Source organism: Calliopsis andreniformis, chromosome 7 (assembly GCF_051401765.1).
Source record: "Calliopsis andreniformis isolate RMS-2024a chromosome 7, iyCalAndr_principal, whole genome shotgun sequence".
Lineage (NCBI taxonomy): Eukaryota > Metazoa > Arthropoda > Insecta > Hymenoptera > Andrenidae > Calliopsis > Calliopsis andreniformis.
The window spans coordinates 10559916-10577312 of NC_135068.1; the positions used below are offsets into that span (position 1 = coordinate 10559916).

The window sequence follows — 17397 nt, forward strand, 5'->3', positions numbered from 1 at the left end:
TAATCGTCTTTTCAGTTCTTCAAGGAATTTTTGGACACTTTGCAATATATCGCTAGTTGAGAAAGTGACACACACATTCGATATGTCCCACGTTAGAGTGATCAAGATTTATTTCTTTGGATCTGTCAACCATCAAACGTTTCTTGTTGCATGCTCAGAGCATCTCTTAATTACTTTTTGAACATCAATTTTTATCGAGAATGTGTAACATAGTATTATATTCTGTTTGATATCACTTTACAATGTTAACTTTTTATTGAATCAGGATGACACTAGGCTGCTGCAGGAATTTTATCAGCACACCAAACGTGAGACAGGGAATTTAATCTTTAAAGACACTTTGTACTCAGAATTAAACTCTATGCTCTGCTCAAAATAATTCTGGATAATTTCATCTGATGAATGATTCACAATTTTGAGCAGCGTAATAATTAGCGTTGTGTACAAAAATTTTCTATCTTTTTACATGCTACGTAATGCCATCATTGTACCATTTTTTAGATGCATTAAAGGGAAGCTCATGAAGCAAGCAGTGCCTTAAGAGGACTGTATTTTCTATCATTTTGAATACTTGCACGAGCGCTTGACAAATGCTGGGCTAACAAAAATCTTCTCAGCCAGTCTTTTATATTCTATAGGCAGAAATTCGTAGCGTGGCTTTTTTAGGAATTAATCCTGCTTCACACTCAGCGAAACACTGTTGACGAGATTCCTGCAGCAATCTGATACCATCGATATTTATCTGAAGCAAAGGGTACTGTTCCCCTATCTGCAAACTCTTCGTTTTTACACATTTAACACCTTCCTGTATCTTTTCTACTTGTTGATTTTGCGATTCCCTGCAAACGGTTCGTTTGCGTTTCGATGACTGCCATATATTTTTAAGAGGCACACTAACTTGGGACATAATTATATAAATATATAAATAAATATATAAATATTATATATATATATAAATATAAATTAGCTTTTAACAAATTGTTAAATATGCTCTGCGCCCTAAGGGACAAACGCATTGGAGAATTATAAAGAATGGAAGACACTGTGTAATAATTCAAAGAGTTTCCTCCTAATATACGATCCCAAAAAGATATCACGATTCTACGGAATTAAAAAGAAAGAAACGAAGGACGAGAGAGAGAAGATATTTAATTGTTCTTTAGACTTCTCCGCGTACGATCATACTTGCTATCAAGCGGAGTATCGTCGACAAGAATCAGACTAATTGATCCATAGATCTCCCCTCGAAAATCTCTCCCTCGCTCGATGCCAAGTAAGGTCGTACGCACTTGCGATATCGCGCGATTGTTAACTCTTTTATTTTTCATTTTGAAATATTTATCACGTTCGTCGTTCTGTTTCGTAGAATGTAAGAAGTTTCCGAGACGAAGGGCCGCGCTTGAAACATTTTCAGATCGACTCGCAGAGGAAATCGCTCCTTTCTGTTTTAATCGTCCCGTTTCAATGCGACTCGACCGACGTCGACTTGTTCCATCTTCTGGAACGCATCTTTTTCTCTTTTATAAGGCTTTCAATCTCGAACCCTCTGACTAGCACATGCTGGCAGCGTACAGTAGCTAGCAACAGTTTCAGATCATTGGGCTGAAGCATTGCCAGTCTTTGAATTTCTGTAGCTTCGTGAACAGAAGTACAGCAACCTTTCTAGGGTCGTTTCAACCTCCATCTTTGGTCATCTTTGAAGAAATTCAATTTTAGAAATATAAGAGCAGAGGACTGACTCTTTAAAATGGAAAAATCCAAGTCTAGGAAGGTTGTTGTACGACTTCTCTTCAGGAAATTATAGCAAATGAAAAATTGACAATTTTCTGACCCAGAGGTCTCAAACTTTTGTCTCCTATTGTGTATCAATACGTTTCGCGGAACGTCTCATGTTTTTTACTATTGTATCGTGTGCGCTTCACTGATTTGTATATACATACGGTGAGAAGTAACGCGGTGGACGATGAAAAAATGGCAACAGGAACGAAAGCTAATCAAAATCGACAGGACACGTTCGCTTTTTCCTAATTTAATGCATGTGCATTTAGTGGATATTTTTTATCGAATATTCGGAGTCGCATTGCTACACTACACACACAACTTGATATTTCATAGCTATGTGTTTTATATATAGATATATATATATATAAATATAAATAATGAAGGACATTAAATTATAAGAAATAAAAAAATTATTAAAATATAGATAATATATCATTGTGAAACTATCCTGATGATACTTTATATACTAGCTGACTCCTCTCCTGTTAACATATTGTCCTGCATGTATAAATGCTGTTTATAAAAAAGTATAAGTTCAGCATTTCGTGAACATCTTTCTTTCGTTTCGGTATGTACTGTTTGTGATGCCATTTTTCAACTAACATGTTTCTATCGAAAATTATTTTTATTTTGGATAATTGGAGCTCCTATTTATTTTGTATTGTAATCTTCACGTTCGATTACTTATTCGAAGCGTATAGAATTTTCATGTTATTTAATTTTGATATTGATGAGAACTGTTGTATTAATGATACCTAGAAAATGTCGATCAATTTTTTGTTTTCCATTGCGCGTTCTAGTTCATACGAGCGCATAGAGTAGGGGAGATGTAGCGTCGCTGCCAGGAAATGGAAGCCATTATTTAATGTAATTTTATTATTACATCTCACGACCGCCATTGAAGTGCTCGCTCCCCCAACGCGATGATTTTCAATTTCGATGCGAAGATTCTTTCCAATTGACTAACGCGCCGATAATTAGTCACTTCAGGTCATTATGAATCATTCCGTTTCAGTCCAGCTTGCCATTCAATCTGATATTTCTTTCCATACTAATCATGTTTGTGTACTCTCTTTATCTTTTTCGTACTGAATGCAGTCCTCGTTCAATATTTAAGGAAACCTGCGTTAGTACGGATGAATGCATTTAAGATTTACGTGTAAACGATGTAATTCTCGGAAGAGGTTCCGCTGACCCCTAATTTGAATTTAAGTACTGCATTGTGCTGCATTTGTGCGTTCCAAAACACAGTTGACGAGGATTATCAAGTACAGAATTACTCAGAAGCGTTAATACTTCTCGTCTCCTAGAGTCTGTAAGTTTTAACATCATTCAGATTAGTGGATCCTTCATCGGCTTTAATTGTATTTATGCAACATTTACTGATTACAGAATGCATTCTAAGGTCAGTACACATGCACTATCGCCTCGTGCGCCACCAATGACAATCGCAGACACAAGATCCTCGACTTGTGGATTATCCATGTGAATCATTCTTCATTTACCCTGTGTGCTAGAAGTCCTCAACTAGCGAGCTTCATCATAGAAATCAGAAGTATTCCAGAAGAATAATTTAGGAAGAAATTGAGAAGTTCATAACAAGAACAGCCTTATTTTTTCAAGTAATTCTAGTAAGAATCAAGGACTATCCCTTCAAAACAGACTACAGGCACACAAGAATTAAAGATGCTACAGTATTTTCCTTTGCTCAGAGAAATTGATGAGGATTCTTTTTCGTATGAATTCTTTAATTACAATTCTTTTTTATATCTTGTAACGTTGAGAAATTCATTGTAAGTTTAAACAATTACTGGAGCCAGGTTTCTCACATTCAACATTTTTATGATGCAGGCGAGAAAAGATATGCCTTGCTCCGTGCGACCGTAGTTTCTATAGCCTCAATATTCATTAAGAGCCACGTTCGTTGCTTCAATCTTCATGTGACCTCCCTATAAATAGCAACTTCTAGGACACCCAGTATATAACAGACCCAAGCCAGTAGTGGAGGAAGCATTTTGTAGGCCTCAACCTCAAAGTTCCTCAGGTATTCTCCATACAACATCCTTGATTGTTAATAATTCTAGTATATCAACTAGCATAAGTAATATAAAAAATATTTCAATTTTCCTAGATTGCAGTCACTTCTCGAAGATTCCTGCAATACCAGTTTCCCTTCACCTACAGACAATTTTATTTTTAATAAGACCAGTTGGATAGTACTTCAGAGTTGGGTATTATTATTATTTGAGTATTATAGTGGCTCTGAAATCATCTTTAATGAACACTTATTTTATCTATTTGAGTAGAACTTTAAGAGTTACAATTAAAAGGTGTCTTCAATGCATAAAGACAAGATGCATCTTTTACTTGAGGCTCTGGGATCATCTTTAATGAACACTTATTTTATCTCTTATTTCTCTTTTGAAATTCTTATTCGAGTAAAAGAGTTCAAGAGTTACAAGTAAAAAGTGTCTCCCATGAATCAAGATAAGACGAATCTTTTATTTCTATCTCTGGGATTATCTTTCACGAATAACTGTTTTATCTTTTACTTATTATTTAAAATTCTTATTTAACTAGGAGTTCTGCCCATCTCTGATACGTCCCTGGGTCACAGCGTGCATATATATACCCCTGTACATGGTCATTAAGGGAAGTCAGTCAGAGCAAGATGGCCGGCCGGAGCAGTTCGGCCTTTTACTGCTACGCACTTGTTATTCATTTGATATTGTTGACCAGCTCGAATAATGGGCTGAGGTTCGGGGACAAATCGAGAACACTTCACGTGACGGAGGACCCAGTCAGGGAGCCTTTAATTATCAACCGCGGGGAACTTTTCCACGATGCAAGCGAGACGTCATCCAGCCGAGCGCGCAGGGACGTTGTGCAGCCGAATAATCAGCCGAACAATCAGCCGAACATCACGACGAAGGTACGTCGGGGATTTTTCACGGCCCTCGGCGATCAGAGTTCTTCTTCCGAGTCTTCACGTCGCCCGATCCCCTTCGAGCGCAATTCGCGTCTTATTTTCGTCGGCTTATCTTCCAGCAAGACTTGTTATGCGCCGATAGGGCGATTTTAGAATTTAAGACAGATAATAAGGCCGGCGTAACAGCGCTGCCTTTGTGCGCTGACCAGTCGGAGCGTAATTGCGGTATTATGTCCCTTCCGGACTAAATTTAATCAATCCTACTAAACGAAGTAGCGTCGTAGAGGCGTTCTGTTATTGACACGGAGGGGTCACTAACCGCCTTTCTACGTGTCTGCTTTTTCGAATTTTCCTTGTCACAGCTTTGTACCCCAGGCCAGACTAAGCCAAGGCTGTTTTTTCTAAATTCAGTTTTCTACGTCTCTGCTTTTTCAAGCTTCCCTTGCCACGGCTCTGCACCTGAGAACCAGGCTAATTTAAGTCCATTCTTTTTTCCAAAATTAAGGATGCTTTTTTACAGGATGCTCTCTCACCGCTTTGTTAGAATAAGGGGAATTTAATTACGTTACAAGTGGAGGAAATTTAGTAGTATAAATTACTTTAGGTGCTGTGTTGAGAAGTGAGTAGGCGCATTTGTTTTTCTGCTCTTATGAAAAATAACAAAAAAGGACTTGAATCACGTTGGCTGTCCGATATAGAACTTTATTCTGCTCAGCTGTGGAGAAGAACAGGGTTTACTAGAAATATTTTATTCCTATTTTGCGCTATTATGAGGCACAAAGTGTTCAAATTGTCTAGAGATGCAAGAAATTTAATTTCACATTTTTTTGGAGTCACTGCTTTCATTTATTGGTAGGCAGTATTGATACATTTATGGGGAATTCTGATACACAAAAAAGTGTAGAAAATATCAGAAGATAAACTCAGTTTGTAATACTTGAAGCATGATAAGGGTCTTTCATTTCATTGATTTTGTGTCAAAATAGGAATCTGCATAAACATACACAGTCTAGTTACCATCTGTTTTGTTACTGTATTCACTTACTGGGTTTGAGTTAGCTAATAGCTGCTAGTGTTTTTTAGAGTTATTATTTAACATGTTGACTGCCAAGGTAAATTTACTATGGAGCTCCTTTTTTTCTAGTACTTCTTGCTATAATTTTCTATTAATATCATTCAGAATAATTATGTAAATTAAGGTGATCCACAATTATACAAAAACATAATTAAAGAACGTTACAGACCTCTTACATGGTATTTGATATACTAATGATTACAAGTTTGTGAATTCCAAGTTAAACAAGCTATTTATACAATTTGATTTGTTGTATTATGCAGGAGAATTTGTCCATACTGTTAGTTACTTAGTATAATGTTACAATTTCTGATGTGATTTTGTTCTTTCTGTAAAAACTGTTGTTTTTGTCATGTTAATCTAAACATTTTATAAAAGCACATAGATATTTGCAAAAAATTTCCTGATAATATGGTAGCCAATGTGACAATTAGTCATAGGTACGTGTCATACCACTGAATACAATGAAGGACTTGGTCACATGCATGGAAGTATACATACACAAGTGATAACAAAGAAGTATAATGTGTCAGCAATCTAAGCCAATAAAATAAATAACTAAAACTCTGTTTCTCTACAATACTGAATATAATTCCAATATAATTCTAGATACATTTTAAAAAGAAAATTGAAAAGTTTGAAAACTTTTTAAACTAAAAAAGCAAAGATTAAATGCTTTTTTTCCATGCAAAATTTTATTTTAAAATTATTTTTGCTTGTTATTTAGGATAAAATTGAAGGGAAAAGAGAATATTTTATAGTCACAGTGATCCACAGTGTACATATTCATATGCATGTGTGGAACTTGTGGTTTTTCTAAGAACTGAAAATACTCTTGTCGATGACTACTGTTTTTATCTACTCACTCGTAATTAAGCAGCTCTTTCCAACATTTTTTAAAGTATAAGTGTACGTATTTACAGGTTTATGCACTGCAATATGCATTATTTGTTTTCATGCTGCTTTTTTATCATGACTCTCAATATTTATTATCAGCTTATCCTTATCGCTACATTATTATGGATCGTGGTCGATAATTCTTTTTATTTTCCGGAAATAAATATTCTTTCTTTTAAACAGCAAAAATTCAGCGTCTCATAAATATTTTCGTTTATAGGTCAACGCTTTGAACGATTCGCATCAACAATTAATGGTGCATTGGGTCGGAGAAGGATCTAACGTGATAATATGCCTGGCGAAGGACAGCCCACCCGTGATGCGACTCCACGGAGGCGAATCTTCAACACCAACTAATCCCAGTGCTGTGTATATAAGTTACGATTATGGCGATACATTTGAGAATAAAACTGAAGAATTCAGGATTTCCTCTGAACCCAATGCACCGTATGCAACACTGGACAAGTTCATCAATCACCCGAAGTTTTACAAATATGTAAGTACTCCCCCTTTTATTCCATTAATCGTCATCTGCATAATTATTCTAATTTGCCTCTTGTTGCAGTGTGTCTTCGTGGACAGTACCAACAGCTTAATTTTTGTCACGCCTGACAATGGCGAGTTTATTCACAGGCTGGAAGTACCATTCCATCCAAGCGAAATTTCATATTATGAAATGGATCCTAGGGTACTCGTTGCTCTCGATAAAGTCGATCCAATGCGCAAGGTAGGTCCCTATATCTTCAGTTTTGAATATTCCCTTCGTGTTATTGTATCAATTTTCTTTAATTTAGTTGTGGTTATCGACGAACATGGGATTCACGTGGACAGTTATAAACCATTATGTGAGAGCTTTCTTTTGGTCCTCTACTCCCACTTTAGTGGTCGAGCGAATGGAGCCTTCTGAAACGAGCACGATTTGGGAGCTGGACTTAGCGTATCTGCCATTTTATCAGACGTCTAAGAACCGACCAAAAATGAGGATGTTGAATGAGTCATTCACGGTTATAATCGTGAACGTTTGGGATTTCCAAATCAAAGGAGATTATAAATTCGCAGCGTCAAAAGATGCAAAGGTGTGTAATCATAGACTTTCCGTTATTAAATGCAGCACGTGAACGAGGTAAATCTTTTTTCAATAGAATGGCTCAGAAACGCTGGATCTCTACGTGGCTTACAAGGGCAACAGCTTCGTTAAGGCGGAGTTTAACACTAACTTACCTTGCAAAAGTTATCATGTCGTCGATGTTTCGTATAATAGGATCTTTGTCGCGGTTTCCCACAGTGAGACCCAAGTGAATCTTTATATATCAGAGATTGTAGATCAGAAGAGGGCAACGTTTACATTATCACTCGAAGGAATTCTCACATTCCTCCCGAACAATACTTGGAAGGACAGTTGGCTGAAGTAAGTTCCAATTTTTCTTCCCTGAAATTCTCTTGGAATTCTTATTCTAACCTCTTTTTTCTTTCTCCAGTGACGTAACAGACGAGGCATTTACAGATTTATACAAAGTCGAGGGCCTGCGTGGCATCTATATAGCGTCACAAGTGAAAGGAGTACCCAAGTCAAGCTCCATTGGTCCAGAGCACTTAGTGTCTTTAATAACCTTCGACCACGGCGCCACATGGAACCCCATAAAACCGCCCACAGCGAATCACGAAGGCTTCTACATCCACTGCACGAAAGACTGTTCCTTGCACCTCAGTCAACGGTTCAATCAGTTGTACCCTGTGACGAGATCAGTGTCGATCATGAGCTCGAAGTCTGCCCCTGGCATCATAATGGCCACTGGAGTCATAGGGCCGAATCTCAAAGGCCATCCTGCGTTGTACGTCTCCAGGGACGCTGGTTACACTTGGAAGCAAGTGCTGAAGGACTACTACTTCTTCAACATGGGCGACCACGGCGGTCTGCTGGTGGCTGTCAAGTACTTCAAATCTCGCGGCGAAACACGGCACATTTCTTACTCAACCGACGAAGGTGAAACCTGGCAGTACTACGACTTCACTGGGAAGATGCTGCGAGTCTATGGCCTCATGACAGAGCCAGGGGAGAACACGACAGTGTTCACGATGTTCGGCTCGGACAGCGGGCAGCACCAGTGGCTGATAATCAAAGTGGACCTGAGGAACGTGTTCGAGAGAGAGTGCACCGAGGATGACTTTAAATTCTGGTCCCCGTCGAACCCAGACCAGCCAGTGATGTCCTGCGTGCTGGGCCGCAAGGCAGTCTACCAGAGAAGAGCTGCCCGCGCTAATTGCTACACTGGCGCGGACTACGATCGCCCCATAAGGACCGAGATATGTCCCTGCGATTACAACGACTACCAATGCGACCTCGGCTTCGTGCGAGACAGCGCCGCGAATCACTGTATCCGCGACAAATCTATGGTTCCTTATTCTCTATTCATGGACCCGTACGCTGTGCCAGCTACCTGTAAGCCTGGGGAGTTTTACAATCGAACGAAAGGGTACATAAAGATAGCTGACGATGAGTGCATCGGCGGCCTGGCCAGGAACTTCGAGCCAGACGAGATTCCATGCCCCATCGTGGAGAAAGCGGAGTTTTTGTTAGTAGCCCAGCGGGAATACATATCGCGAATCGATCTGGTAGAGGAGAAGCTGGAGAAACTACCAGTCCACGGTCTGAAGAACGTGATAGCGATAGAGTTCGATATGAGGAACAGTTGTCTGTATTGGGCGGACATCGTGAACGACACCATCGGCCGACAGTGCTTCAAAGACGGCACGAGCTTCCCTGAGATCCTGGTGGAAACTGATCTGAGCTCGGTAGAGGGAATGGCGCTTGATTGGGTGTCCAATTTGCTGTACTTCGTGGATGGCGTTAAGATGAGGATCCAGGTGATCAGGACGGACGTGTCCACCATGGGCAGAATGCGGAGGACTATCCTCGGGCCTAATAATCTTCAGAAACCCAGAGGCATAGCGGTTCACCCCATGAATGGGTACATGTTCTGGACCGACTGGGCGCCAGGAAATGCCTCAGTTTCGCGGGCCAATCTCGATGGAACGGACGTGAAGAGGCTCTTCGTGGAGCCCACAGTTGAGTGGCCGAATGGGATAACGATAGACCGAATATCCGAACGCATTTACTGGGTCGACGCGAAGCAGGATTATATTGGGTCAAGTGACTTCGACGGGAAGAAGTTCAAGAAGGTTATTTCCAAGAACGAGCGCGTGATGCATCCCTTCGCTGTCGCGGTGTTCAAGGACAACATGTACTGGGACGACTGGAAGCAGTCGATGATATTCGTCGCGGACAAGGACCACGGTCTGGGCCTGGCTATCATCAACGGTCACCTAACTGGTCTGATGGACCTTAAAGTGTTTGCTCCTAGTGTCCAGCACGGCACGAACGCCTGCGCCAACAGCAGCTGCTCTCACATCTGCGTGGGAGCGCCTAAAGGAGGCCATGTGTGCCTCTGCCCAGATGGGATGGAGATGATCGAGGGCAAGTGCATGTGCCCTGGAGGCATCACACCTTTCGCTAATTCTACTTGTCCTCGAGTGGCCAGTACCTGCGCGGCCAATCAGTTCGCTTGCCAGAACGACGTCTGCATCCCTGCCTTCTGGAGGTGCGACAGGGACAACGACTGCGGGGACAACTCCGACGAGATCAACTGCAACAAGACCACCTGCACACCGAACTTCGAGTGTGACGACAACAAGTGCATCTCCAGGTACTGGGTCTGCGACCTGGACGTCGACTGCAGGGATGGCAAGGACGAGATGAACTGCAAGTACCCTAACTGCACAGAATCTCAGTTCAGGTGCGACAATGGCCGCTGCATCTCGCACAGATGGCAGTGCGACGGGGAGGACGATTGCAAGGATGGCTCTGATGAGAAAGGCTGCATGGGGAACGTGACTCCCAGCACTTGCAGGTCGGACGAGTTCCTCTGCAAATCGGAGCGCACTTGCATACCCACTAGCTGGAAGTGTGACGGGGACTCCGATTGCGGGGACGGTCTGGATGAAGCCAATTGCAGCAACGTGGTCTGCGAGAGCTGGCAGTTCATGTGTGGCGTGTACCAGTATGCCAAACTCCGCTGCATTTATAAATCCTGGGTCTGCGACGGGGACAGAGATTGCTTAGACGGCTCCGACGAGGCAAACTGCACAACCACAACCGCTGCTTCGACTATAGTCCCTATATTACCTGGCGGGCCTTGCACTGACTGGATGTTCATGTGCAATAACAAGAAATGCGTGCCTTACTGGTGGAAATGCGACAGCGTCGACGACTGTGGCGATGATTCGGACGAAATCGGCTGCGGGAATTCCGACGACACCGACACCTCCACTTTGGTGTACACCACAGAGCAGCCTAAGGTCTGCAAGGAGCATCAGTTCCAGTGCTTGAATGGCGACTGCATACAGGACGCCTGGGTCTGCGATGGGTCGAATGATTGTGCTACTGGGGAGGACGAGATGCGCTGCGATGGGATCCACGTGGCCTGCGGGGAGAACCAGTTCATGTGCCGCATGGATGGCGCTTGTATACAGCTGAAGGATGTTTGTAACGGAGTGGAGGACTGTCCTGATGGCAGCGACGAGCTGGGCTGCTCCAGTGAGCAGCCTTCAAGCCCTGCCGCGACGCCGTCTTGCTACGTGGGATTATTCCCCTGCGACGAGACTCGCTGTTTCCCTCTAGCGGCTTACTGCGACGGCAACCAGGACTGCATGGATGGATTCGACGAGAGTAACTGTGAGAAGAACAGCTCCCGAGTGTACCAGGTCCTCGTGATGGGAGTGGACGAGAGGTCCATTAATTCTACCAGCCTGTTTCTCTTCTGGTGGATGCCTGTTCCTACGAATGTTACCTTTGAGTTCCTGCCGGCGATAGCCTTGGCAGAGCCTGGTGCCAACTGGACCAACGCCAGCGAGTGGATAGAGGAAATGGAGTACCAGTTCAACGACCTCAAGCCCTTCACGCGGTACAACTTGACTGTGCACGTCAGGCTAAAGGGGCAGAACACTGTGTACCCTCCAGTGAAGTATCTAGTCGTGCAGACTGCTGAAGGAGTCCCCTCAGCGCCCTGGAACGTCACAGTCACTCAGAAGAATGGCACTCGCGTGGAAGTGACCTGGCAGCCACCTTTGCACCCCAATGGACACATCACGAGCTACGAGATCTTCGTCGTGCCCCCCCTGCCAGCCACGATGTTCTCTAAACAGAAGACCTCGGCGATCATCGACATGGCCTTCGAGGCTGGCAAGAATTACTCCTTCTGGGTGATAGCAACGAACAAAGAGGGCAGCTCGCCTCTATCGAACGTGACCACCTTGACCTTCGATGGGTCAGCGAACATAGACGACATCGAGGATCTTAAGGTGGTCGCTACTACCAATCACTCTGTCACTCTGTCTTGGAGGAAGATGAAGGACGTCGATGGCTATCACGTCACTCCCAAAGCACCAGTTCCCTATCCCGCGCTGCAGACGCTGTCGACGCTGGAGAACCAACTGGAGGTCACTAGGTTGGCTCCTGGGACCAAGTACACGTTCGAAGTCGGTGCCATGAAGAAGAAGTACGCAGGGAAAGTGGCCACCGTCTCGGCCACCACAGAGGGCACGCCTTTGCCCCTGGTGACCAAGCTGGTCGCGCAGCTGGTGAAGCCCCATGGCACCACGGTGAAGCTGTCCTGGGACCCACCGAAAAGCACCAGGAAGATCAAGTGGCAGTATGCTATTCATTATGCAGTGAACTTCGTGGACTTCTTGAAAGAGTACAAGCTCCTCACGACGAACCTCTCCGCGACGATTAAGAACCTGGAGGCCTGCGAGACTTACGTGTTCGCTGTTGGGGTTAATGGGGACTACGGCGCTGGCCCTCTGAGCTCACCTGTCACAGTCTTAGCGCATTTTAATCACAAAGCTCCGCCGAAGAAGCTCAAGGTCACTCCGTCCGATAGACACGACATCATAGTCATCTCCTGGAGCGCCAGTTGCCCGACCATCGACGAGCCTATCAAGTACACGATCACTGTCACCGAGATGACCCTGAACAAGTCGTTCGTCGTCACGCTGCCTCCCACGAATGAGACTCTACTGAAGCACACCTTCAATTCTATTAAGCACGGAGGGAAATACAAGATCACGGTTGCAACAGACGTGGAGAACGCCATTCCAAGTCATCCTGTCATTTACGCGGCCCCCATGATCCCGCCACCTCATCAGTTAGTGGTTCTTCACGAGGAACAGCATTATGTGATCTTCTGGCAAGAACATGATTTACCAGAAAGCTTCTACCACGTGAAATATCATTACGAAGTTCTGATCGTCGAAGGGTCGAACACTATGAACGAGTCTATTGCCAAAGTTTATAAGGTTGATCGTCCTCCCTACACTTACAAAGATGTTAAGCCAAATGTCATTTATACTATTGCTGTTCGATTGGTCACTGAAGAAGGGTACCAAAGTACTCTCAGCGAAATCCTGAGCACTAGGACCTCTGCAGGTAACTATTTTATATGTGTCAAGTAGAGAAAGTTCTTTCGCTGTTGAAGGTACAGTAAGGTAGATTGTATTTTTTAAGTAAAATAATTCTGTGTTCCAATTCACATTAGACTTTGAACCTTTGAACTGTTGACACTCCTTTAATGAGAAGATTGTTTCGCAAATATCATTTTTATGAAGCACAGAAGCTTAAGGAATTTTTCAACTTCAAAGCGACAGAACTTTTTTGATTCTTTAATATTTCTGTAAGACTGAGGATATTTATGTGAATTTCTATTTAGGAGTTAATACAATTAGAAAAGTAGTACTTAAATGGCAATGCTATTTGAAGATTTGTTTCACACTCCAAGTATTATAAAGCATATTTAACTTTCTATATTTTACGTATTAAAATTTCCTTGATTATAAATATGTTAAGGTCCTCAGTTGCTGATAGTTTCCTTATTTTTTAACCAGAGTGGAAATTAGAATTTATAATTTGTAGTTTGAGATGAACAGAATTTACTGACTGATTGCTTGATTTTTCAGAACAATCATTGCCAGTGACAATAAACACGTCGAATATTCTGTCCTTCGCCATACCCATTTGTTTGCTCATCGTGCTTCTTGGATGTGCATTAGCATACTTTGTCATAAGACATAGAAAGCTGTCCAACAGTTTTACGCAGTTCGCCAACAGCCATTACGACACAAGACGCGGTCAGGCGACATTCCCAGGAACAACAGATGGTTTAGGTTTGTCTTTTTAACGTTCACTTTTATCCTCGTGGCATTCTTTACTCTGATACACTGGAATTTTGCCCATTTGCATCAATTTACATATCTGTTTACCTCTAAAATAGTTTCCTCTGTTTCAAAACATAGTAAGGAAAATAATCTGTGTAAAGGGAACTAATGGACTGTTTTGGAGATTATTTTAATTGCACTATGATATTCTAGAATTATAAAAAAATGTCCTTGAGAAATATTATTTTTGCCTAAAAAAAGTGCAGTTACTAACAGAAATCTCTGTATTTTCAGAAGAGGAAGATAGTCCCGTGATTAGAGGCTTCTCTGACGACGAACCGCTGGTGATAGCATAAAGTCTGCGCTGATTACACAGCATCCGTGTTAGATAGTGTACACATAAACACACAGAAACATACGTATACAGATTCGATCAGGTACATTACACCTCTACTACGTGCGTAAGCATGAAACACGATATTTACATTGTTAGGAAGAAACGTGCCAAGACACTATTAATTATGTTTAACTTCGGAATAATAATAATATATATATAAATATATATATACACGTAAGGTAACACCTGATCATAAAAGTGAGAAGCTTTTATGAAAGTGGCTCAAGACTGATACACTTCACTAATCGTAGTAAGTACGGATCGATATAGATGGGCTGCTTAGAGCACTTACATGAAAGCTTTTGCGGATAATCAATCATAAGTTCTTCTAGAGATACCTAAATTAGACGTGTACGTGATATATTGACTAGTATACGTTTACTAGCGTAAGTTTATACATCGGCGGACTGTGGAGGCGGAAACTGTCATTCGAGACGCTGTACCCGTGGAACTTCTGATCCCAGGGAGAGAGAGAGAAAGAGAAGAGCAATCCTGTACATATAGTAAATATTTTGTAACGAACCGAAGAACCTAGAAGCGTTTTCAAGATGCCATTGTACTCTACGCGAACGACCATTTCTATTGTTCACGTTTTTGGGATATACCAACGAGAGCAGAGCGTGAAATCGAATCCCCTTTTCAGACTCAGATTTTATACGACTGCGTTCACTCTGCTTCTACTTTTGTAATAAATCATTTTTCACTTGGAGAACGTATTTAACGAGCTTACTCACATTCTTAGAAAGCGCCCACGAAGCTCAAGCCAGCGACGAATCGTTCCGTTGGCTCGATCGATGGCAGGATTTCCAACGTTTGGAGACTGCGTTAGAGAATCGATCGCACCATTGTTTTCTTTGTGTATAGCTTCATTCAGATTATAGATTCTGGGGGATCTAGAGATGGAGAGACTGAGGGAATAACGATCTCTGAGGAAGCATTCCTCTCCTGCGAAAATGGAAGGATTGAAGAGATAGCGAAAGCAGCCTTTCTGTTTTGAAGATTTTCTAAAAATTCTCCTCTTTATTTTTTTTAACAAGAATAGTCTGGTGTCCAGAATATTGGATGTAGCAATTTGAAGAAATTTTACTGTCAAGCAGTTCTATTTTTCTATTCTTGCACAAGTCTGTATCATTAAAAACTGGAGTATACTCAGAAGTATATATGAATAGATTATCTTCATAAATTTCTACAGCAAGATAATACTGTATTTCTATGTAAAAAAAAATTGATCATTAGACAGCGATTCATATTCCCATAAACACAGTTAAAGAAATGAAACCAGAATAAAAATTTGCTTTATTTTTCGAGTACTAAACAAGCAAGAATAAGTTGAATAGAATATCGTTTGTAGTTTCTGAAGGAAAATTGTTATTTCAGTCTCTCCAGCTGTAGATCTCCACCAAGTCGAGGGACGTATATGGACTTGTGAATTTTTTTCAAGGAACAATCTTTGGAATCGTTTCGAGGTGACAAAGCGCAGGGTGGCCGCCACCCTTTTATTAAATAGATGTAAATAATAACGATAACAGTAATAATAGTAATAATAATAATAATTGTATGCAGGAAGCGATCGCAGAGGTGTGACAACAGATTTTAAGAGTTGGATGTAAGTTGAAGTCTCCAGTGAACCAGTGTCCTCTTTTTTATATGCGACTGCAATCGTCGATGGAGAAAATCATTAGCTAGAATACTCGTCACGACTCTTTTCACAAATCTTCATTCCCTTGAGAAGACTTGACGACACTTTGGAAGCAAATCTTTTTGGAAGAATGTACAGTGTCAAGTCGCATTTAGAAGCCATTTTCGTTTTTTACACGGACCTTGCAAATATTGTAAACGTACTGTGACTTCCATTGATATTAATGGAAGCTAGCGTAGCTTTTCAGTGAATATAAAAGGAGCAAGAAATATATGTCACACTGCATAAAGTACAGAAACTGTGATGTAGTACTTTTTTTTCATTGATATGTTTAGATGGTTCGACGTTAGAGATTTTTTGTAAGTAATCAATACTGTCATTTTTATGTCAGATAATTTTTTCTATTTCTTTTTGCTTTTTGTTATTGTCTGCAAGCTTTATGGAACAGGTCACATCCTTAGAAAAGAATTATTATTTTAATTTTGAGTAACAAGTCAATATTATTTTATCTTCTGTACTGCAATGTGGTGCAATATATCTTTCTTGCTTACTAGAGCTTTAAAATCAATCTTATTCTACTGTCCAGAGTATTAAAGGGAGCCATTGTAATTCTAATCCAGATGTTTTGTACGATTGCAATTTTGTATGCTTTTTTTGGAGAGGAAAATTCCATGAAAAGTGTAACTGAATAGGCAGAAGAGTCAGGAAACGTCAAGCAGTATTATCAGGGTCTGTTCTTCGCTGCTTTTCAGTGAGCCAGAGAAGTATTCGTAAACTCAGTTTGAGTAAAGGGAGATTTAACATGAACTATGCTAATGAATGGCTGACTTCTTTTTCTGTTCTACTGAAAAGTAGGAAAAAAGAACTTCTCAAACTCAATGTACGAATACTAGTGTATCGACTGAAGCAGGCTTAATCTCGAGTGCACTGTTCGGTATCCTTTGAAGCCTAGAGTAAATTGTTAATCGCGATTGCTGTGAGATAAAAGCTCAATTTCTTTAAACGAATGCCGTGTCATCTGCTGTGATTTCCTTATGGATCTTGTAACGATATTCGAAGTACAGCGAGCGTAGAAGGTTTTAGTGTTTTCTAATGTGTAATTTATTCACTTTTCACTATGCTTGATTTTTTTATTAGAGAATGTAACTCGTCTTTGTGTTTGTTTCGTCTGTTTATGGTAGCCATCGAGCGCTCCGAGATTAAAAGTGTCGTTGAAATCGCATTTGAACCATCCATTGTCAGAGGAAAGAGGAAGAAGGAGTGCAAGATTAAGGCAGGAGGGTTTTTCGATCCCGTTTCGCGAGGGCGACGTCGATGACGTGTAAATTTCAAGGGTTATAGCAATATAACAGTGATATATACATAATATATAAATCTATACGTATACATATAATATATTGCGTGTAAATAAATGATATTAAGGCACAGAGAGCATTGTCCATTATTATTAACGTCACAAGCTGTGTCTA

The 17397-nt window shown here is 41.3% G+C and overlaps 1 protein-coding gene across 2 annotated transcripts; it reads left to right on the top strand.

Moving 5' to 3' along the window:
- The first annotated feature begins 4453 nt into the window (after window positions 1-4453).
- LOC143181969 (sortilin-related receptor) lies at window positions 4454-16164 on the top strand. Of its 2 annotated transcripts, XR_013002368.1 has the most exons (9): window positions 4454-4714; window positions 6904-7179; window positions 7249-7410; window positions 7478-7759; window positions 7826-8091; window positions 8162-13167; window positions 13695-13901; window positions 14187-14329; window positions 14675-16164. XR_013002368.1 is itself a non-coding variant. In XM_076382728.1 (8 exons), exons 1-8 carry the CDS (start codon window positions 4454-4456, stop codon window positions 14246-14248), a joined length of 6522 nt encoding a protein of 2173 aa, XP_076238843.1. In that variant the 3' UTR covers window positions 14249-16164. The 2 variants fall into 2 exon arrangements, 1 of the variants encoding a protein (XP_076238843.1); XM_076382728.1 differs by having other exon boundaries at window positions 14187-16164.
- Window positions 16165-17397: the final 1233 nt, after the last annotated feature.

Coding starts and splice junctions, on each gene's coding strand:
- LOC143181969 (XM_076382728.1), top strand. CDS start 4,454: ATGGCCGGCCGGAGCAGTTCGGCCTTTTACTGCTACGCACTTGTTATT. Junction 4,715..6,903: donor AGCCGAACATCACGACGAAG/GTACGTCGGGGA, acceptor TTTCGTTTATAG/GTCAACGCTTTGAACGATTC. Junction 7,760..7,825: donor CAGCGTCAAAAGATGCAAAG/GTGTGTAATCAT, acceptor TTTTTTCAATAG/AATGGCTCAGAAACGCTGGA.